This window comes from Danio rerio, chromosome 16 (genome assembly GCF_049306965.1).
Source record: "Danio rerio strain Tuebingen ecotype United States chromosome 16, GRCz12tu, whole genome shotgun sequence".
NCBI lineage: Eukaryota > Metazoa > Chordata > Actinopteri > Cypriniformes > Danionidae > Danio > Danio rerio.
Genome location: NC_133191.1, coordinates 59,387,501 through 59,410,000, shown reverse-complemented (window position 1 = coordinate 59,410,000; position 22,500 = coordinate 59,387,501). Strand labels below are relative to the sequence as shown.

At 45.8% G+C, this 22,500-nt stretch overlaps 1 protein-coding gene across 2 annotated transcripts in view; it reads left to right on the top strand.

Annotated features, from left to right (window-relative positions):
• LOC101882339 (uncharacterized) overlaps positions 1–22,500 on the top strand; it is a 26,665-nt gene that overhangs the window by 1,576 nt on the left and 2,589 nt on the right. The window contains exons 1-9 of one of the 2 annotated variants that reach the window (XR_012391834.1): positions 1–2,346; positions 9,205–9,523; positions 10,285–10,395; positions 10,516–10,677; positions 14,818–15,036; positions 16,363–16,509; positions 17,173–17,413; positions 18,103–18,267; positions 18,872–21,092. The exon at positions 1–2,346 is cut by the window's left edge and continues 1,576 nt beyond it. Coding sequence is in view for 1 of the 2 variants with exons in the window: in XM_073925628.1 (XP_073781729.1) it covers positions 1,739–2,346; positions 9,205–9,523; positions 10,285–10,395; positions 10,516–10,677; positions 14,818–15,036; positions 16,363–16,509; positions 17,173–17,413; positions 18,103–18,267; positions 18,872–20,955 (4,056 nt within the window). In the remaining variant the exon portion in view is untranslated. Of the gene's footprint in view, positions 2,347–9,204; positions 9,524–10,284; positions 10,396–10,515; positions 10,678–14,817; positions 15,037–16,362; positions 16,510–17,172; positions 17,414–18,102; positions 18,268–18,871 lie in introns of both variants that reach the window. The other variant, XM_073925628.1, reaches the window with a different exon arrangement.

The following is a 22,500-nucleotide window of genomic DNA, read 5'->3' as shown; positions in this document are numbered from 1 at the left end:
CTCAATGATTGCTGAATTTAGTGTAATGTTGGGAACTTTTAAATTAAAAAAGTTTTAATAGGAAAATAGGATCTGCCGGAGCAGGTGACCGTGCTGTAGAGCGAACAACAATATGAAGACGAGACTTGATGATACTCGAGGGGCAACATGGTGTCTCAGCGGTCTCGCACGGCCTCACAGCAAGAAGGTCTCTGGTTTGAGTCTCGGCTGGGTCAGTGTGTGTTTCTGTGTGGAGTTTGCATGTTCTCCTCGTGTTGGTGTGGGTTTCCTCCGGGTGCTCCGGTTTCCCCCACAGTCCAAACACATGCGCTATAGGGGACCTGATCAACTAAGGTGTGTGTATGGGTGTTTCCCTGTGTTGGGTTGTGGCTGGAAGGGCATCCACTGCGTAAAACATATACTAGAATTGTTGGTGGTTCATTCCATGGTGGCGACACCTTATAAATAAAGGGACTAAGCTGAAGGAGAATGACTGAATGATGATTGAGGCTGAGCGTGTGCTTCAGGAGCAGATCCAGCACTCCACCCCGCAGCAGCAGCAGTGATACGGGCATCATGCTGTAATGTCTCAGACAGCTGAGGGGTGTTGTGGAGGACACATGCGGAGATGTTCACTGAGTGAAGCCTTCTGACTGAAGAGGGACTGTGTGCACATGTCTGCCAGAGGAACACACGGCTCTTGATTTATTTAAAGCTGTATCAGAGACTGAAGTCATGTGTGTGGAGCTGAACACGAGCGTGTGTGTGTGTGTGTGTGTGTGTGTGTGTGTGTCTGCTTCTCATCATGATCCTGAACCTCTTTATTTTCCTCATCTGCTCAGTGTCAGAGAAACAGACATCAGTGACTAACATCCGTCTCTCTCTCTCACTAACACACACACACACACACACACACACACACACACACACACACACACACACACACACTCTTTCTCTCCCTCCGTCTGTCTCAGTCCCTCTCTCCCCGTCTCTCTCTTCTCCCGCCTTTTACTCGTCACGGTGACGCGCCGATGACGCGCGCTCATACCTGTGACCGTGAGCGAGTACGGGCACGCGGCTGACAGCGATGAGGAAGAGGATGCTGATGCTGCTGCCATGGCAACAGACTGTCACGCGCTCACTCGCCGATTTCATATTTATTTGATCGCGCGTTCGTCCTTCGCGTCACGCGGACCCGGAATCTGCGATCAACAAGTGGAGCTGAGGAACGCGCGCCGCGACGCGCCCCGGACACACCGCCGCCCCGGAGCAATCTGTTGCTGAGGAAAAGCAAGGTGATGAAGCTGCGCGCTGATTGACAGCTGGATGTCCTGTATCTGTGTCGCTCCTTTACATAAGCGCGAGAGGTCTCCGTGAACACCGGAGAGAGTGCGCGGATCGCGGAGATGCTGGACGGTGTCGGAGCGCGTCGGAGTCGCTGGGCCTCAAGGACACGCGCGAGGAGAAGCGCGCAGAAATGACGGACGGCGCGTCAAGGGCGAATCCGCCGCGCGCTACTCAAGGGCGTTCGAGCCGACCGAGAGCAGCCGCGCGGCAGGGTGGAGGACGCGCGTTTCACCGGCGCTGAGGTCAAACCGACCGCGAGCTCATTTTCAGCGTAATGACAGAACTGACTAGCGTTTATCTGACAGAAGTGTGACAACAGGTCAGTGTGTGAGTGTGTGTGTGAGTTTGTGTGTGTGAGAGAGTGAAAGAGTGAGTGTGTGCGTGCGCGCTCTCGCCGCTCACTAGAACTGGCATGGATGGTGGCACAGCGGGCACCGGGGACCCTCGGCCCGCCCGCAATGGCGACTCTAAACGGCGCAGCAAGAGCAGCCTGCCGTCCCCCGGGTACCGGCTCTCGCAGGCGTCTCTGGAGGGCGATCGCGGGGATCCGCTGCCCGGGCGCCGCCGCCTCTCCATCCTGAGCTCCACGCGTGACAGCGGCCCGTTCCGCCCGGGCACCGCTGCCGGGACCCCGACCACCCCTCTGCCATTGTCGTTGCCTCACGGCGGCTCCGCGCCACCGACCGTGCAGCGTTCCGTGGGCTTCGCCGCGTCTCGGGCCGCTTTGGCCTCCACCTCCTCCTCCACCGGCACCGGGATGGTCGTGGTGGCCGCCGCCGGACCCGAGACCACCACCACCACGGCGGCCGGGAGTCCGGAGGCTGGACCGGGACTGGACGGGGAGGATTACAGCTTCTCCAACCAGTCCACCTTCATCCAGCGGCAGTTCGGCGCGATGCTGCAGCCCGGAGTCAACAAGTTCTCGCTCCGCATGTTCGGCAGCCACAAGGCGGTGGCGCTGGAGCAGGAGAGGCTCAAATCCGCCGGTTCCTGGATCATACACCCGTACAGCGACTTCAGGTACACACACACACACACACACACACACGTGATAACTCTCTACTCATAATACTTTGTTCATAAGTTTGGACTCTTTCATGTCGCTGAAATGAGTCATAAAAGCTCATTACAGCAGCCGAACATGCAGGTTTCTGTCCAGTTCAGCTTCATCACTGCAGTCAGACTCTCCGGATCCTTCAGGAGTCACCATCAGAGCACATTCATCATCATTATAGTGTTAAATCTTGCTTTTGTGGAAAAATGTGATGCGCTTTATTTTTTAAATCTACTCTAAATGCTGGGCTACTGGCTCAAATGTTGGGTATTTTTAAAGATGTGTCGTTTACACTGTGGAGTTTCTACTGTTTAGAAGCAGCACAGGGATTCAATATGCAGCATTAGTGTTCACAGAGGAATCATGTCTTTTAAGTTTCTTCGTTTACTCATTCAATTTTCTTGTCGGCTTAGTCTCTTTATTAATCTGGGCTCACCACAGCAGAATGAACCGCCAACTTACATGTTTTACACAGCGGATGCCCTTCCAGCTGCAACCCATCTCTGGGAGAGATCCATACACACTCATTCACAACGGACAATTTAGCCTACCCAATCCCCCTATAGCGCATGTGTTTGGACTGTGGGGGAAACCGGAGCACCCGGAGGAAACCCACGCCAACACGGGGAGAACATGCAAACTCCACACAGAAACACCAACTGACCCTGCTGAGACTCAAACCAGCCGAGACTCAAACCTTTGCGTCGCCTTTTTAAAGTTTTTTTTAAAATCAAAATAACATTAAATGTCTGTAAAGCGGTCTCGACGAGTAAAAGTAGAAACCTCTCAACAGAGCAAAAACATCTCAACAGTAGTGCATCACTGCAGCTAAAGCCAGAAGATAATAATAATTATTATTTAAAAGAAATAATAATCGTAATAATAATAATCTTAATAATAATAGTAATAATATTTATAATAACAGTAATATTATTATTAATAATAGTAATAATATTAATAAAATCAGTAATTATAATAATAAAATTTGTCATTATAATAATAATAGTAATAATATTAATAGTAATAAAAGTAATAATAATAATAGGACTACTAATAATAATAGTAATAATATTAATAATAGTAATAAGAATAATAGTGATAATAGTAATAATAATAATATTTAAAATAGTAATAGTAATAATAGTAGTAATAATAATAATAATAACAGTAATAATAATAATAACAATAGTAATAATATTAATATTGATAATAATAATAATAGTAATAATATTAGTATAATAATAATAATAATAATAGTAATAATAATAATAATAATAATGGTTTTTATTACTCCAGCTTTTAACATTCATTAAACATTTTTACTCATTAATATCAAATCCAGTCTCTAGCTGCACGGCTGTGTGCAGGAACAGGCATCATTAGAGTGTCAGAGTCACAATACTGTTTCCTTTCTTGCCTAAAATCAGTAGTATATTATTGAAGGATCATGTTCCATTACAGCATTAACTCTCCTACTGTACATATGATAAACATATTATTTTCTCTGCATTTTGATTTTTTTGAACCCTTAGATTACAGATTTTCATTTTTTACTTGACCAAATACACACTCCCTGACAGCAGTGTTGTGGTGGATCAGCTGTAAGAGCAGCAGATAATATCTGGTCTTCTAGTTGATGATGTGTGAAAGTGTCAGAAGGTGGATTCCTCATGTCAGAGATGTATGGATGCAGTCCTCCAAGCTCATGATGGAGTCAGACACAATCTTCATTCTGTCTCCACTGCAGCAGGACTTTATATTCTATACTGGACATTATTTCTGTTCAGTGATGACACTTTAGTCTGAGCAGAGTCAGAGCGCACTGTCCTCATCAAATCAGTCAACATCAAGACATGATCAGATTTATTGAGCTCAAATCAGCAAAATCTAGAGGCCTTCACCTTTCATAGAGACACTTCTGACACCAGATCAGCAACTAGAAGAGCAGATATTATCTGTGTTCCTACAACTGGGAGAGGCAGCAAGACTAGTGTCAGGTGGTGTAGATGTGTCAGACACACACACACACACATACACACATACACACACACACACACACACACACACACACACACACACACACACACACACACACACACACACACACTTTCAAGAACTCCAGATGTTTTGTTGCAGTACTTTTTATGGGTCTCTCTCTCTCTCTCTCACACACACACACACACACACACACACACACACACACACACACACACTCTCTTGAGCAGGTGATTGTTTGCAGACAGACCCCAGCCATCCTGCCCGGCCCCCAGGAATCCAATAAAACCTTTACACTAAAAATAGCTGCAGTCTGGAGACTCCTGATGTGCTGCTGTCTACACACACTCCTCTACACACACACACGCACACACACACACTGGATGGGGATTTATCCTCTGCTTTAGGCGGTTGCAATGGAATTGCTGAGCAGTTGTTAAGCTGTTGATTGCTGGTTGCTAGGGTGATCAGGATAGTGATTAGATGATCATGATCAGGTGATCATGTGTGATGTGTGGAGCTGCCGGTGTTTCCCGCGGCCGGTGATGCAGAGTGTGTCAGTCATGATCATTAATTATGAATTATGTTCATTCAGTCAAGTGTTTACAACTGCAGAGGTGTTCATTATCCACCTCACAGTGAGCGGAGGCGCCTGCAGGATTTAAAACCGAGTTAACCACAAATCCAGCACTGCCCCGCCCCTTCCCGCCCCCTTCATCCAATCATGTCAAGAAACACTGATGCTCTCTGTCAAAGCTACACTATTAAGGGGAAACATTACAAAATATTTTGTTTCCTTTTTAAATTTAATATTTCGCTCAAATCTAAATGTAAAAGCACATTAGCAGAAAAATGTGGACGTCAAGGAAAAATAAGACGCAAGACGTAATCTTTAAAATGACGACATATTATAAAAAATGCAAATATATGACAGAAGATAATTAAATTCTTACTTTCCACTGAGCGAAAATCCTCCACCCGCACAACTGGGCTCAAACTAAAATATCATTCGTATATTTTTCTTGGAAAAATATCTTTTTAAAGGAATTTCTTATCTAGTTTGTCTCTTCAAAAGCCGCTTTTCCACTGTCGTGCTGGACCGATTTAATGCTGAACCGATACATTCTGTGCCAAACCGGGCCAGACAGCAAATCAATTTCATTTGGAGGGAAAATGACCAAAATGTAACGTGATGACTGAAAATGACTGGAGGGAAAATAAATATATTTAAATTATCCATACATAACAGAAAATAAACAATTATAATGCAACAATAATAGTGTATTTGGGTTATAGTGGCAGAAGTGTATTTTTGACAGGCCTTGTGAAAAGTGAGCGGGCACTTTCACTAATAAAAAATATATATATATAGCGCTTAAATGATTTCATTTTTAACAATCAATAAATTAAACACAGCTTTATATCAAAAGTTGATAATGATATGAAATATGCATTTTGATGGTGAAATAACAATTTAAACAATGTCTGTTATTTCTTTCAGCATTAAATAACGAATGCAAGTAAAATAAAAGCGAATATGAAACAACAGCATATCAGGATATAAAGCATATATATCAAAGCTGGAAGGGCATCCGCTGTGTAAAACATATGCTGGAATAGTTGGTGGTTCATTCCGCTGTGGTGACCCCTGATGAATAAAGAGACAAAGCTGAAGAAAAATTAATGAGTGAATAAGTATATGTGTGAATAAATATATGAGAGAATCAATAGGTGAATGAACGAGTAAATGAATATATGAATGAATGAATGAAATAATGAATGAATCAGTGAAATAATGAATTGGTGAATGAATGAGTAAATGAATAAATGAGTGAATGAATGGGTGAATTAGTGAATAAATGAATGAGTAAAATGAATGAGTAAATTAATAGATGAACGAATAAGTGAATGAATGAGTGAATGAATAGGTGAATGAATGAGTAAATGAATAAATGAGTGAATGAATGGGTGAATTAATGAATAAATGAATGAATAAATGAATGAGTAAATTAATAGATGAATGAATAAGTGAATGAATGAGTGAATGAATTGGTGAATGAATGAGTAAATGAATAAATGAGTGAATGAATGGGTGAATTAATGAATAAATGAATGAATAAATGAATGAGTAAATTAATAGATGAATGAATAAGTGAATGAATGAGTGAATGAATGCGGGAATGAATAAATGAGTGAATAAATGAAATAATTAATGAAAAAGTAAGTGAGTGAGTGAATTAATGAATGAATGAGTGAGGTAGTGAGTATAAAAGAAAGTGAATGAATGAATGAATGTTTGAATGAATAAATGAAAGAATGAGGAGTAAAAGAGAAAGTGTATGAAGAAGTACATGAATGAAGGAGTGAATGAATAGGTGAATGAATGAGTAAATAAATAGATGAAGGAATTAATAAGTGAATGAATAAATGAGTGAATGAATGCGGGAATGAATAAATAAATGAATGAGTGAGTGAGTAAAAGAGTAAGTGAATGAATGACTGAATGAATGACTGAATGAATGAAAGACTTTCAGCTGAAACTGATGATGAATATTGCAGCAACTTTACAGATGTGTGTTATTAATTATTAGTGAATTGGAGGAAGAATAAAGACAAAGTAATGACTGATGCTAATATCACGTCTGAATATCATAAAGCAGAACATTATCTTCATGATGGATTTAAATAAAACATATAAACAAATATATATAGCCCCGTTTAAAGGGACAGTTCACTCAATAATGAACATTCTGTCATCTTCTCCTCCTCTAGTTCATCTGTTGAACACAAAGGAAGATATTTTGAAGAATGCTGGAGTACACACAGTAGAATTATGTTCCTACAATGGAAGTCAGTGTCTGTTTTTTCCAGCATTCTTCAGAGTATCTTCATTTGTGTTGAACTGAAGAAGGAAACTCATAGAGGTGTAGAAGCGCTCGAGTGTGTGTAAATGATGAGGGGATGTTCATTATTGGGTGTACTGTGCCTTTAAGAGTGTGTTGAGTCATTAACACACTTACTGTATGATGCTTCACATTAGCCACAGCTGGGAGATGAATGATGAACACTAGCAGCTGTGTGTGTGTGTGTGTGTGTGTGTGTGTGTGTGTGTGTGTGTGTGTGTGTGTGTGTGTGTGTGTGTGTGTGTGTGTGTGTGTGTGTGTGTGTGTGTGTGTGTGTGTGTGTGCGTGTGTGTGTGTGTGTGTGTGTTAATCTCCGTCTTCACTGTTGAGCTCAATATCATTGATCATGTTTCTGGGAGCTGCATGGAGTGTTAATACAGTAATGCAGGAGTCCAGCAGAGCCCGTCAACACACACACACACACACACACACACACACACACACACACACACACACACACCACAGATCATCACTCCAGTCTCTCAGTGTTTGTGTGTGTGTGTGTGTGTGTGTGTTTGGTGTGTGAGTTGATTACCAGTCTGTCTACAACCAGCAGCTCAAAACTTCCTTCAGAATCTAGGACACTTAAACAGGTCTGAGGCGCGCACACACACACACACACACACACTCAGACACTTATACATACGTCACTGACTCTCACACACACTCTCTCTTACTCACTCTCTTACACACACACAGAGAGAGAGAGACAGGTACAGGTGTGTGATCAGTAATAATCTGCTCATAATCTTCAGCAGTAGGTCGGGAATGCGTGTGTGTGTGGGGGTGTGTGTGTGTGTGTGTGTGTGTGTGTGTGTGTGTGTGTGTGATGGCCTCACTCCTCTATTCATCGCTGCAGTTTAATGTAATTGTATCAGCAGCTGATTGAATCATGCATTATGCAAATGTTTAATGAATAATTCATCAGATTATGAATATTTGATCAGCTCATTTCTGACAGCGGACAGGCTCACCGCGCTCATTTGCATATCCACATGCTCTGTGTGTGTGTGCTGGTTTATGTGTTTAATGAGGACAGAATGTGTGTGTATATGATCAGAGTATTACATCACTGAGGTGGTTTATGAGGTCATGTCTGATGTCCTCGTGATTCACAATGCTTTAAAGTCATAATGAACAGTTTTCCACACACAGGTTGTCCACAGGTGTGTGTGGGGGCGGGGTTAGGGGAGGGGCTCATCATTAGAGCTTATACTCTATAAAATACATGACACCTGTGGAGAGTCCTCATTAACCACCTTTACCAGCATGTGTGTGAGTGAAGTGTGTGTCTGTCTTTGTGTGTGTGTGTGCTTGTGTGTGTTTGTTTGTGTGTGTGTGTGATCATCTGTTTGTCTTTGTGTGTGTATGTGTAGCTGTGTCTGTCTCTCTTTGTGCCTGTGTGTGTCTCTGTGTGTGCATGTGTGTCTTCATGTATGTATACATGTGTGTGTGTGTGTGTGTGTGTTGACGGGCTCCGCAGGACTCTGCATTACTGTATTAACACTCCATGCAGCTCCTGGAAACATGATCAATGATATTGAGCTCAACAACCGAGACAGAGATCAACACACACACACAGACACACACACACACACACACACACATCACTGAATCTGACACACACTCAGACAGGCAGACACACACACTCTCTCTTACTCACTCTCTTACATACTCATACACGCACACACATACACACACACACTCACACATACACACACAAACACAAACTTACTCATTCACCAGCTTGCGCACTCTCACTCATTCAGACACACACACACACACACACACACACACATCTCTGACTTGAAAGGAAAACACAGTGTGTACAGTAAAAATAATGGAAGTCTGTGGAATCTCCCCACAATTCTCAAAAACAGAGATGTGTGTGTGCGCGCGTGTGTGTGCGTGCGTGCGTGTGTGCAGGTTTTACTGGGATCTGCTGATGCTGCTGCTGATGGTGGGGAACCTTATCATCCTGCCGGTGGGCATCACCTTCTTCAAGGATGAGAACACTCCGTCGTGGATCATCTTCAACGTGGTGTCGGACACACTCTTCCTGGTGGACCTGGTGCTGAACTTCCGCACCGGCATCGTCAAGGAGGACAGCACCGAGATCCTGCTGGACCCCCGCGCCATCCGCCAGCGATACCTCAAGAGCTGGTTCCTGGTGGACTTCGTCTCCTCCATCCCCGTCGACTACATCTTCCTGATGGTGGACCTGGAGGCCGGACTCGACTCGGAGGTGCACACACACACACACACATACAGAGATACACATAAACACACACACACACACACATCACAAAGAGAGATACATATACACACACACACCAAAGATACACACAGCATAAAAACACACACACACACACACAACATCACACCGAGAGATACAGACACACACGCACATACAGAGACACACACAAACCACGGGGAGAGATACATACACACACACCCACATACAAAGATACACATAAGCACACACACACCACAGAGACACATACACACATACAAAGATACCCACACACATACCACAGAGAGAGATACACACACACACACACACACACATATATATATAGATACACACACGCACCACACATACACACCACAGAGACACACACGCACATACAGAGATACACACACACACATATATACAGAAATACACACACGCACCACACACACACACATACAGAAATACACACACACCACAACCACACACAGAGATAGACACACACACACACCACAGAGATACACAAACACAGAAACAGATACACACAGATACAGAGATACAGATACACATGTGCACAAACACACACACACACACACACACACACACAACCACACGCACACACAGATACACACACAGAGAGAGATTCACATATACACACAGAGATACACACACACACCTAAAACACACACAGACACAAACAGAAAAAGTTTTGAGAGTGTGTGTTTGTGTGTGTGTGTGTTTGTGTGTGTGTGTGTGTGTGTGTGTGTGTGCTGCAGGTTTACAGGACCGCCAGAGCGCTGCGTATCGTCCGCTTCACCAAGATCCTGAGTCTGCTGCGTCTGCTGCGTCTGTCCAGACTCATACGCTACATACACCAGTGGGAGGAGGTGATACACACACACACACCTAATATTTGCTTTAATGAAGCAGACGTAACACCTTATAAACTGATCAGACGAGTGCTAAGGTGTGTGTGTGTGTGTCTGTGTGTGTGTGTGTGTCGTCAGATCTTCCACATGACCTATGACCTGGCGAGTGCGATGGTGCGGATCGTCAATCTGATCGGCATGATGCTGCTGCTGTGCCACTGGGACGGCTGTCTGCAGTTCCTGGTGCCCATGCTGCAGGACTTCCCTCACGACTGCTGGGTGGCCAAGAACAACATGGTGGTGAGAAACACTGACCCACACCAGCTTTCAGACGGGTCACCGACACTGCCCTCCCATTGGCCAGTCTGTCTGATAGCCCTGCCCACACCCACATCATTGGTTAGTCAATTTGATAGTCCCGCCCACAACCCATCATTGCTAAGTCCGTCAAATAGTCCCGCCCACACCCACGTCATTGGTCAGTCAGTCTGATAGTCCCGCCCACACCAACGTCATTGGTCAGTTTAACAGTCCCGCCCACACCCCATCATTGGCTCAGTGGAGTGTCAGGCAGATCAGAGTGAGAGTCTCAGTTTGTTTCACAGCTTCATGAGTGACTCAAACACTGTCATCACAGCATGAACAGCAGATTAGCCTGGCATTACAGTCTGTGTGTGTGTGTGTGTGTGTGTGTGTGTGTGAGGCCTGTGGAGCAGTGTGACTGTCTCCCTCTGTGTATTTAATCTATTTGCATATCAAAGAGCAATTTAAAGTCAGCATGTTCAACTTCAAGATGAGCTGGATTAATGCTGATGATGATGATGTGTGTGAGTGTGTGTGTGTGTGTGTGTGTGTGTGTGTGTTCCTGTAGCTAGGGTGATGTTTGGAAAACTGTCTGGTCTGAATCATGTAAACGTCAAAATTAATTAGTAAGATGATATTTTCAAAGCCAGGTCTCACACACAGATGAGAGAGAGAGAGGGAGTGTGTGTGTGTGTGTGTGTGTGCAATGGATCTGTTCATGACAGAATTAGCATAAATCTGAGACAGGAGTCTGAGCTGTTCGTCCTTGGACACTCTTCTGCTTTCTACAGGAAGATGATCATTACAGAGCAAACCTCACTGCAGCGTCCACATCAGTGTTAAATCAACCAAGAAGCCAAATGACGACCTATAATCACACCTAAACTACAGAGTCTTCATACTACACGTGTTAGAGGAACTGTAGAGGAGCACCATAAGGCAGAGACTGTGTGTGTGTGTGTGTGTGTGTGTGTGTGTGTGTGTGTGTGTGTGTGTGTGTGTGTGTCTGTGTATCTGTGTGTGTGTGTGTGTCTGTGTCTGTGTCTGTGTCTGTGTGTGTCTGTGTGTCTGTGTGTGTGTGTGTGTGTGTCTGTGTCTGTGTCTGTGTGTGTCTGTGTCTGTGTGTGTGTGTGTGTGTGTGTGTGTCTGTGTGTGTGTGTGTGTGTGTGTGTGTGTGTGTGTGTGTGTGTCTGTGTGTGTGTCTGTGTTTGTGTCTGTGTGTGTGTGTGTGTGTGTGTGTGTGTGTGTGTGTGTGTGTTTGTGTGTGTGTCTGTGTCTGTGTGTGTGTGTGTGTGTGTGTTTGTGTGTGTTTGTGTGTGTGTGTGTGTGTGTGTGTGTCTGTGTCTGTGTGTGTGTGTGTGTGTGTGTGTGTGTGTGTCTGTGTCTGTGTCTGTGTCTGTGTGTGTCTGTGTCTGTGTGTGTGTGTGTGTGTGTGTGTGTCTGTGTGTGTGTGTGTGTGTGTGTGTGTGTGTGTGTGTGTGTGTGTGTGTCTGTGTCTGTGTCTGTGTGTGTCTGTGTCTGTGTGTGTGTGTGTGTGTGTGTGTGTGTGTGTGTTTGTGTGTGTGTGTGTGTCTGTGTCTGTGTGTGTGTGTGTGTGTGTGTTTGTGTGTGTTTGTGTGTGTGTGTGTGTGTGTGTGTGTGTCTGTGTCTGTGTGTGTGTGTGTGTGTGTGTGTGTGTGTTTGTGTGTGTGTGTGTGTGTGTGTCTGTGTCTGTGTGTGTGTGTGTGTGTGTGTGTGTGTGTGTGTGTCTGTGTCTGTGTGTGTGTGTGTGTCTTTTCTTCAGTGATGTTCAGGAGTTTATAAAGTCAGTTTGCAGATACGCAGAGACCTGTTATTATGGTGATTCTGCCATGACGTGAATGAGGCTAATGAAACTGTGTGTGTGTGTGTGTGTGTCTGTGTCTGTGTCTGTGTGTGTCTGTGTCTGTGTGTGTGTGTGTGTGTGTGTGTGTGTGTGTTTGTGTGTGTGTCTGTGTCTGTGTGTGTGTGTGTGTGTGTGTGTGTGTCTGTGTCTGTGTGTGTGTGTGTGTGTGTGTGTGTGTGTGTGTGTGTGTGTGTGTGTGTCTGTGTCTGTGTGTGTGTGTGTGTGTGTGTGTGTGTGTGTCTGTGTCTGTGTGTGTGTGTGTGTCTTTTCTTCAGTGATGTTCAGGAGTTTATAAAGTCAGTTTGCAGATACGCAGAGACCTGTTATTATGGTGATTCTGCCATGACGTGAATGAGGCTAATGAAACTGTGTGTGTGTGTGTGTGTGTGTGTGTCTGCTGCATGCACCTGCTTGTCTTGTCGGAATATTGAGGCAACATTAAAAATATAGCTCTAATTAAAAACAGGACACACAAACACACACTTAATGACACACTCCGACTCAAACACACTTGCACACACTCACATATACACTCTCCCGCTCACACACACACTGAATCGCTGACTCACGGCAGCAGGGTTTCCTCCGCGGTGACCATGGTGATGGTTGCCGGGCAGCAGATGCTCTGGTTGGTTCCCCAGAGTGCGGCGGATGAGAGCTGAGCTATTTCTGTCTCCTCCATCATGACAGACCTGAGGAGAGCAGAGATAAACATAGAGCAGCTCACTCACTCTCTGAACACACACACACACACACGCTGACACAGTAATACACTCTCCAACACACACTCACATGCTAATTCACTCTAACACTCACTCTGTTTAACAAACACACACTTACATTAACACACACGCATTACTCTAATATGGGTGTCTGATAGTCCCGCCCCCACACCCACTCCCCCATCATTGGTCAGTCTAATAGTCCCGCCCCACACCCCCATCATTGGTCAGTCAGTCTGATAGTCCCACCCACACCCACATCATTGGTCAGTCAGTCTGATAGTCCCACCCACACCCCATTATTGGTCAGTCAGTTTGATAGTCCCGCCCACACCCACATCATTGGTCAGTCAGTCTGTTTGTCCCGCCCACACCCACATCATTGGTGAGTCAGTCTGATAGTCCCGCTCCACACCAACATCATTGGTCAGTCAGTCTGATAGTCCCGCCCACACCCCATTATTGGTCAGTCAGTTTGATAGTCCCGCCCACACCCACATCATTGGTCAGTCAGTCTGATAGTCCCGCTCCACACCAACATCATTGGTCAGTCAGTCTGATAGTCCCGCCCACACCCCATTATTGGTAAGTCAGTTTGATAGTCCCGCCCACATCCATATCATTGGTCAGTCAGTCTGATAGTCCCGCCCACACCCACATCATTGGTCAGTCAGTCTGTTAGTCCCGCCCACACCCCATTATTGGTCAGTCAGTTTGATAGTCCCGCTCCACACCTACATCATTGGTCAGTCAGTCTGATAGTCTCGCCCACACCCCATCATTGGTCAGTCAGTCTAGTGGGTTGTTGCTAGATCGGATACGTTTGAAGCCGGAAGTTAATTAGAATTATTTCTATTATGTATTAAATTTCCTTTTTACTGTATTTTATTTACGTCTACCCCCACCCCAACCCTAAACCCAGCCGTCACAGTACTGTAAAATATAATTATTGTCATACAGTGTCATAAAAACTGCTGCTATATTAATGAGCATAATCGCACTTCCGGCCGGCCGCATATCTGATCTAGACTTTACCAGTCCAGTGTCCTCCACATCTCCTCCACATCTCCTCCTTCTGTTGTGTTCTGATGTGTTTTCTGACTGTTGTAGCTGTGAAATAACTCTAATCATTCAGCGGAGTGATCTGGAGCTGTGATGTGCTCTAAACCTGCCAGAACTACTTTAGCTGACATTAACCAAACACCTGGGAGTGACCATCAGCCAATCAGAATGCAGCACTGATATGAGGTGTTATGACCAATAAAGTAGGCATCACTGCAGCCTGGAGAACTCCAAGTGGGAGGGACTTGCACCATAAGTGGGCGGGGTTTAGAGTTAGTGTAGGTGGAGTAGACATTAGTAAAGCACAGCAGGCTGCTGTGAGGTTGAGTTTAAAGTTGATATAGGTGCAGACACTCATAAAACACAAATAAGACATAAATAAATAAAAACTCCAGATTTGTACAGCCCACTTGGAGCTTAAGTCCCACCCACTTGGAGCTGGCTCCACCCTCTGTTGATACTCTTTTCAGTGAATCTGTTGTGTTTCAGAATGACACGTGGGGTGTCCAGTACTCGTACGCGCTCTTCAAGGCCATGAGCCACATGCTGTGCATCGGGTACGGCGCTCAGGCTCCAGAAGGGATGACGGACGTGTGGCTCACGATGCTCAGCATGATCGTAGGAGCCACGTGTTACGCCATGTTCATCGGCCACGCCACAGCGCTCATCCAGTCACTCGACTCCTCTCGCAGACAGTACCAGGAGAAGGTAAAACACCACACAGCCATGTGCAGGACTGATTAAAGTGCTCTGAAATAGCATTTATAATGTTTGATGTAATCTCAACAGAAACAGGGAGAGACATTGAGTAGTTCTGCCTCTTTAAAGACAGACAATGGCATGTTGTTTTTCTCCCCGCTCTGCCAGTAAAAGTAGTTGTGCTCAAGCGCATCAGATGAACAGCCAATAAGAAGAAGGGGGCGGGGCATGTCAGACACTAGTGAGCCTTTGATTGGTCAGGAGATTTGATGAGAAACTGAAGTATGAGGAGACGACAGAAACAGTCAATGATTTAGGTGGAAGAGACAAACTGCGAACTGCAGATCAGGTTTATATTTAGATGTTGTGGAGATGCTAAGATATCCTAAAGACTAACACTGAAACTAACATCTGAAAAAAATGTCATTTTAAGTTTGCAAAACCTTTATTCTTCATCGTCAGCTGCAACACATACATCATTAGACAGTATAGGTGCACAGCTGCATGCTGGGATATCTGTCATTGTCTTTTGTTCAAGCACACTCACCTGTAGATGATGTTGTTGTTGTTGTTGTTGTTGTTTAACCCGCTCATCTGTGAACCCTGCTTGTGGTCTTCAGGATCAAAAAGGAACGTAGGACTGTAAAGTGCCCTCACATCATTTTCAAATTAATTCCACCACAACAGATCAATTACAATTATTGTTGTGTTACCATAGCAACTGTGGAATCACCACAACAGATTAAATACCATAATTGTTGTGTTACCAACTATAGTTGTTGTGTTACCATAGCAACTGTAGAATCACCACAACAGATCAATTACCATAATTGTTGTGTTACCATAGCAACTGTAGAATCCCCACAACAGATCAATTACCATAATTGTTGTGTTACCATAGCAACTGTAGAATCACCACAACAGATCAATTACCATAATTGTTGTGTTACCATAGCAACTGTAGAATCCCCACAACAGATCAATTACCATAATTGTTGTGTTACCATAGCAACTGTAGAATCACCACAACAGATCAATTACCATAATTGTTGTGTTACCATAGCAACTGTAGAATCACCACAACAGATCAATTACCATAATTTTTGTGTTACCATAGCAACTGTGGAATCACCACAACAGATCACTTCAAGTACTTTTACAATAGAATCGATATACAATTTTAGAGTATTTACAACAACTTATAGTATTTTCATGTGCTGATGAGTGCTGGTTAAAATTAGTAATATCTGTCATGCATGATCTGTAAATGTTTACTGAAGAAGAGTCAGACTAACTAACGCTGTGTGTGTGTGTGTGTGTGTGTGTGTGGTCCAGTATAAGCAGGTGGAGCAGTACATGTCGTTCCACAAGCTTCCAGCAGACGTCAGGCAGAAAATCCACGAGTATTATGAGCATCGATACCAAGGCAAGATGTTTGATGAGGATAACATTCTGGGAGAGCTGAGCGAGCCCTTAAAGGAGGTCAGTTTGCTTCTCAATCTCTGCGCTTTAGATCATGTTGTGGTTGTGTAAGCATAAGGCTGTGTAAATATACAGAATAAATAAACAAGAATTGATAAATAACATGTGTTGAACATGACAGTGTGCACACAGGACAACATATGAATCCTTTATTCATTCATTCATTTTCTTTTCGGCTTAGTGCCTTTATTAATCAGGGGTCACCACAGAAGAATGAACCGCCAACTTATCCAGAATATGTTTTACACAGCGGATGCCAATCCAGCTGCAACCCATCATTGGGAAACATCCATACACACTCATTTACACACATACACTGCGGGCAATCTAGCTCACCCAATCCCCCTATAGCGCATGTGTTTGGACTGTATTGTCCGTAGTGTGTGCGTGTGTATGGATGTTTCCCAGCTGGATGTTGCAGCTGGAAGGGCATCTGCTGCGTGAAACATATGCTGGATAAGTTGGCGGTTCATTCCGCTGTGGCGCCCCCAGATTAATAAAGAGACTAAGCCGAAAAGAAAATGAATGAATGAACACATTTCATTAATGACTAGTTTTGGCTCAACAGCAGTTTGCTAGTGAAATCCTCTGCATTATTGTGTTATCTTGTTGAGGCATTTCTCAAGCTTTAACCAGCTTAATAATATTGTGTGATTCTGCCAGGAGATCGTGAGCTTCAACTGCCGTAGCTTGGTGGCTAACATGCCTCTGTTCGCTAACGCCGACCCAAACTTCGTGACCGCGGTGCTCACCAAGCTGAAGTTTGAGGTGTTTCAGCCCAATGACTTCATCATCCGCGAGGGAACCGTCGGCCGTAAGATGTACTTCATCCAGCACGGACGGGTCAGCGTCCTCACTCGAGGAAACAAGGAGACCAAACTCAGCGACGGCTCTTACTTCGGTGGTGAGTTTCTGAAGAGCTCAGGCAGATCTGCTCAGGATACTGCTTCTTTTGAAGATATTTTAAAGAATGATGGACACAACGTTGACAAATGTAGTAGGAAAAACAAATACTACAGAAGTCAACCTGTTTCCAACATTTTTCACAAAATCTTCCCTTGTGTTGAACAGAAGAAAGAAACTCAGACAGGTTTGTGACGAGTGAAGGGTGAGGCAGTGCTTACAGCATTTCTTATTTGGTCAACTGTCTCTTTAAGTCAGGGATGCCCAAACTCCTGGAGGGCTGGTGTCCAGCATATTTTAGCTTCAACCCCAATTAATCAAACCTGAAGCAGCTGATCCAGCTCTTTAAGGTATACTACAAACTTCCAGACAAGTTTTACTGGAAGCTGGAGCTAATCTATGCAGAGTTTGGACACCCTGACCTGACCTAAGTGCTTTAGTTTCCTTTCTAATGGTAAAGTCTAGAAGGGATACAGTTGCAGTTGGAAGTTAACGAGAATTATTTATATTATCACAACACAATCAATAATTGCCACATTTCCATATCTGTGAGGGGCAGGTTTAGGGTTGGGGTGAGGGTAGACATTAATAAGATACAGTTCAATAAATAATATTGATAACTGATGCTAACTTCTGGCTGGAGCTGTGCAATAACTCTTTCTAAGCTGCTGGTGTTTCTCCCTGATGCAGAGATCTGTCTGCTGACCCGCGGCAGGAGGACGGCCAGTGTCCGGGCAGACACCTACTGCCGCCTGTACTCCCTCAGTGTGGACAGCTTCAATGAGGTTCTGGAGGAGCATCCCATGATGAGACGAGCCTTCGAGACGGTGGCAGCGGACAGACTCGACCGTATCGGTAAAACCTTTTTGTTAAAAACTCGAGTGTGTGTCTGAAATCTTTACTAAGGCTACCAAAACCCAAATCCAGAGTGCTATCACTTGCTGCAGAGAGCACTTCAGGACTAACTGAATGCGGAATATAAAGACTGAATGAGGCAGAGGGCTGAGATCCACTGCTGTAGAGTACTGAATGGTGCTTTCAGCACACACCTTTCATGCTGCTATTTGTCAAATATTAGTGTGTGTGTGTGTGTGTGCCTACCTTTGATGTACCAGTCTCGGTTCAAGATTAATTTAGGGAAATGTGGCTGCGGTATCATAAGCAAGGTTTCAGAGTGCCACAGATTTCCTGAAATAAGCACTGAATTTCAGGATATTCTCGCACAGCTCTTTGATGAGGAGCTGACGTCTCCTTCCTCTTCATGCAGTGGATTGATGAACAGTATTTCCTCTGTCTTTTTTGAAAAAGAGAGAGCAGAACAAAGCATCGCTTCTTGAATTAACTGAGTTAGTTTTTTCACAAAGGATGAAATAAGACGCATCAGGTTCAGTGTGCAGGATCTGTGTTGACTTTACTTTGTGTTCATACTAACTCACTTCTGATTTCCTTTTGCTCACAGGTAAGAAGAACTCCATATTGTTGCGCAAGACGTCTCAGGGAGGGTCAGTAGCAGGCAGCAGTCTGGGTCGGGGAGGAGGCAGCCGTGGCGGAGGGGCAGGAGCTGCCGGTCTGGGTTCCTGTGACAGTGTTCTGGTCCAGCAGATCGTGAAGCATGACAGCATGCCCACCATGCAGGACATCACTGTGGGCCCCCGAGGCAGCACTGGAGGGACGGTCTCCCCAAGACCTCACCCTCTGATCTGGGCACCGCTGGTCCATGCTCCCCTGCAGACGGCCGCCGCCACCACCAATGTGGCCATAGCATTAATGCATCAGCAGCAGCAGCAGCAGCAGCTCCAACAGCAGCTCCAACAGCAGCACGCCCTCGGAGCCGCCATCTTCCTTCCCTCTGCACTGCCCATCTCACCGTCACCCTCCTCTTGCCCGCTCTCACCTCCCCGCCCGCCTATTCTACACCCTCGCCAGTCTCTCAGCTCTCTGATCAGTGTGATGGGTGGACTGCCTCCGCGGGGATTCCCATCCACTATAAATCCTACACCCTCACCCTCCACCTTAGGACCAACCACTGTGGGGATGGCTCCTCCTCCGACAGGAGGAGTTGCTAAAGCTCCTCCCACACCTGCATCATCAGTCCCTGCCCCCTTGCAAGCTGGCAGAACTCTTCATTACAGTCTGCGCCTCCACACGGAGCCCACCACATCACCTGTGCATAAAGTAGCTCCGCCCCCTTCAGCGGTCGTGGCTCTGTCCACTGAAGGACGCAACATCAGCTCTACTCCGCAGGGGGCCAAAGAAGCTTTACTGCGCCATGTTGGCGGCGGCAGCACTCAGGGCCTGCCCATGATTGGCAGACTCACCCAGGAGGCACGCCTGCTCTCCGCATCACAGCCGACGCTTCCGCACCGGGGCTGGACAGGAGTCCAGCCTCACCCACCCCTCCACCGGAAAGCATCCGGAGGAAACCTGCTGCCGGCACCCTTCCTTCTGTCCGCAAGTCTTGCTAGAGGAGGAAGCGCAGGGGTTTTGAGTTCAAATGCACTACAGCCGGTTGCTCCACAAATGGCAGCACACCCTGCCCTGCTGCTGCCCACTCAGCTGGCACATGCAGCTCCTCTAGCATCAGCTCTGCCACCTCTCGCACCTTCATCCTCATCCCCCAAGCAAACCCCTCTGTGCTCCACCAACCCTCCTTTACCCCTCACTGCCACTGTTCTAGGAGTTCCTCAAACCCAGCGGGCCAAACCGTGCACCGCAATACCCACTCCTCCCTCCACATCTCCTCCGCCTTGCCTACGCCCTCCTTCTCCCTCTCCATCCATCTCCACCTCTCCAACTTCTTCATCTGGCAACTCTTTGGCTCAGAACTCCCGTGCCAAGCCCTCTCAGACACCTCCACCACCCTCCCCATTATCTTGCACCACCAATTCAACACCCACTGTCACTCCCTCTCACACCCCCACCCCGACTCGAACCCCAACACCTATTCAAACTCCCATTCAGACCCCCACCCAATCTAGAACACCAGTGGCCATCCAAATCCAATCCCAGAGCCGGAGTCCAACTCCTGTCCAGATCCCAGCTGCAATTCCAACCTCAGCCTCCACCCAGAGTCCGTTTCCTGCTCAGATGCCAAGTAAACCTCTAGGCTTCACCCCAGGACAAAGTTCTGCAGTCCAGCTGTCATCCACCATCCAGGTTCTGAGTTCTGCTTCTTCTCCAGCACGTTCTCCAGTCTCCAGTCAAACCCAGAGTGCCACACAGACCTCCAGCTCTCCTTGGACCCCAGTGTCCCCGATCCACACCCCGGCCCCCAGCAGACCCTCCACCCCTGCTCCTGCTGCTTCTCCAGCATCCACTCCATCTCCTTCTACTTCACAGCCGCTGAAGCCAGCTGCAGCCCAGACTCAGACCTTAAATGTTTTGTCTACTCCGACCTTAAGTCCATCTCACTCTCCTGCTCCCAGTGGCTCTGCATCTCCAGTCCTCCAGTCCACCTCCACTTCAGCAAACGAGGCAAAGAAAGAGCAGGACTTGCAGAGAGATTTAGAGAGCAAGAGACAAAAGTATCCTGCTAACATGTGAGGAGGGATGTGGAGGCTGTCGGAGACAGAATTGGAGATTTCTACAGGATCAGTTCAGGTTCCATGAGCATGCGGTCTGCGTTGGACCATGGCGAAGGTGTAGCTCTACTGACTTAACATCTACCCAAACTAATCAAGGTAAAAACAAAATGACTCTAGTACTAGAAGAACTTGATTGGTGTCGTTCAGGTCATCCGGGAATGTCAGGTAGAACCAAGTCATCAGCAACACATGCTAGAGAACCAGCATCTTTCCCTGAACAGATATTTGATATTTCCAGAAATGATCTCTGCTGTTTGTAGGTGACGGGCTTTTAATCTTTCATAGTAGAGACTCAAATTCTGTCATTTGCCAAAAATGTCTTAAAGGGAATGTAAATGAAGAACTGCCACACTTTATGACACATTTGCACAGTTAAACATATGAGAAGATCAGAGAATGCTCCATCAGATCAGAACAGATCTAGCCATATAACATCACAATTACAGATGAGATTACACACAAGCTGTCTGAACCGCTCTCTCTAGCCAGTGCAGAAGCTGGAGAGTCACCATCACACCATATGCCATTGACCATCCGTCACAGGGTTACAAATACGACAAATCTTATTGCACTTCCATCTAGAGTCTAATGTAATGTGTCCTGGCTGCCCTGGGGGACCAAACAAAGTATGTTCTGGGGAGTAGGGAAATATTTTCAGCACAGGGAACTTGTGTTGATTTGGGGAAGCGTTTACACCACACTGCCTTCAAATAAAAATCAAAAGCTTTTGATGCATTTTCACCATTCATTTGCACAGGGACGCCACGGCCCAGTTGGTAATGCTGTCTCCTCACAGCAAGAAGGTTGCTGGTTTGAGCCTCGGCTGGGTCAGATGGCATTTCTGTGTGGAGTTCTCCATGCGTGTGCATGGGTTTCCTCCGGGCGCTCCGGTTTCCCTCACAGTTCAAACACATAGGATGTAGGTGAATTGGGTCGGCTAAAATTGTCTGCAGTGTATGGGTTGCAGCTGGAAGGGCATCCGCTGTGTAAAACATATACTGGATAAGTTGGTGGTTCATTCCACTGTGGCAAACCTTCATTAATAAAGGGGCTAAGCCGAAAATATAATAAATGAATGAATGTCCCAGTTTAGGGCGGCACAGTGGCTCAGTGGTTAGCACTGTGGCCTCACAGCATGAAGGTCACTGGTTCGAGTCCCGGCTGGGTCAGTTGACATTTCTGTGTGGAGTTTGCATGTTCTCCCCGTGTTGGTGTGGGTTTCCTCCGGGTGCTCCGGTTTCCCCCACAGTCCAAACACATGTAGGGGAATTGATGAACTAAACTGGCTGTAGTGTATGAGTGTGAGTGTGTGTGTGTGTGTGAATGGGCATCCGCTGTGTAAAACATATGTTGGATAAGTTGGAGGTTCATTCCACTGTGGTGACCCCTGATTAATAAAAGGGACTAAACTGAAAAAGAAGAATGAATGTCTCAGTTTAGGCCGGCATGGTGGCTCAGTGGTCAACACTGTGGCATCATAGCAAGAAGGTCGCTGGATCGAGCC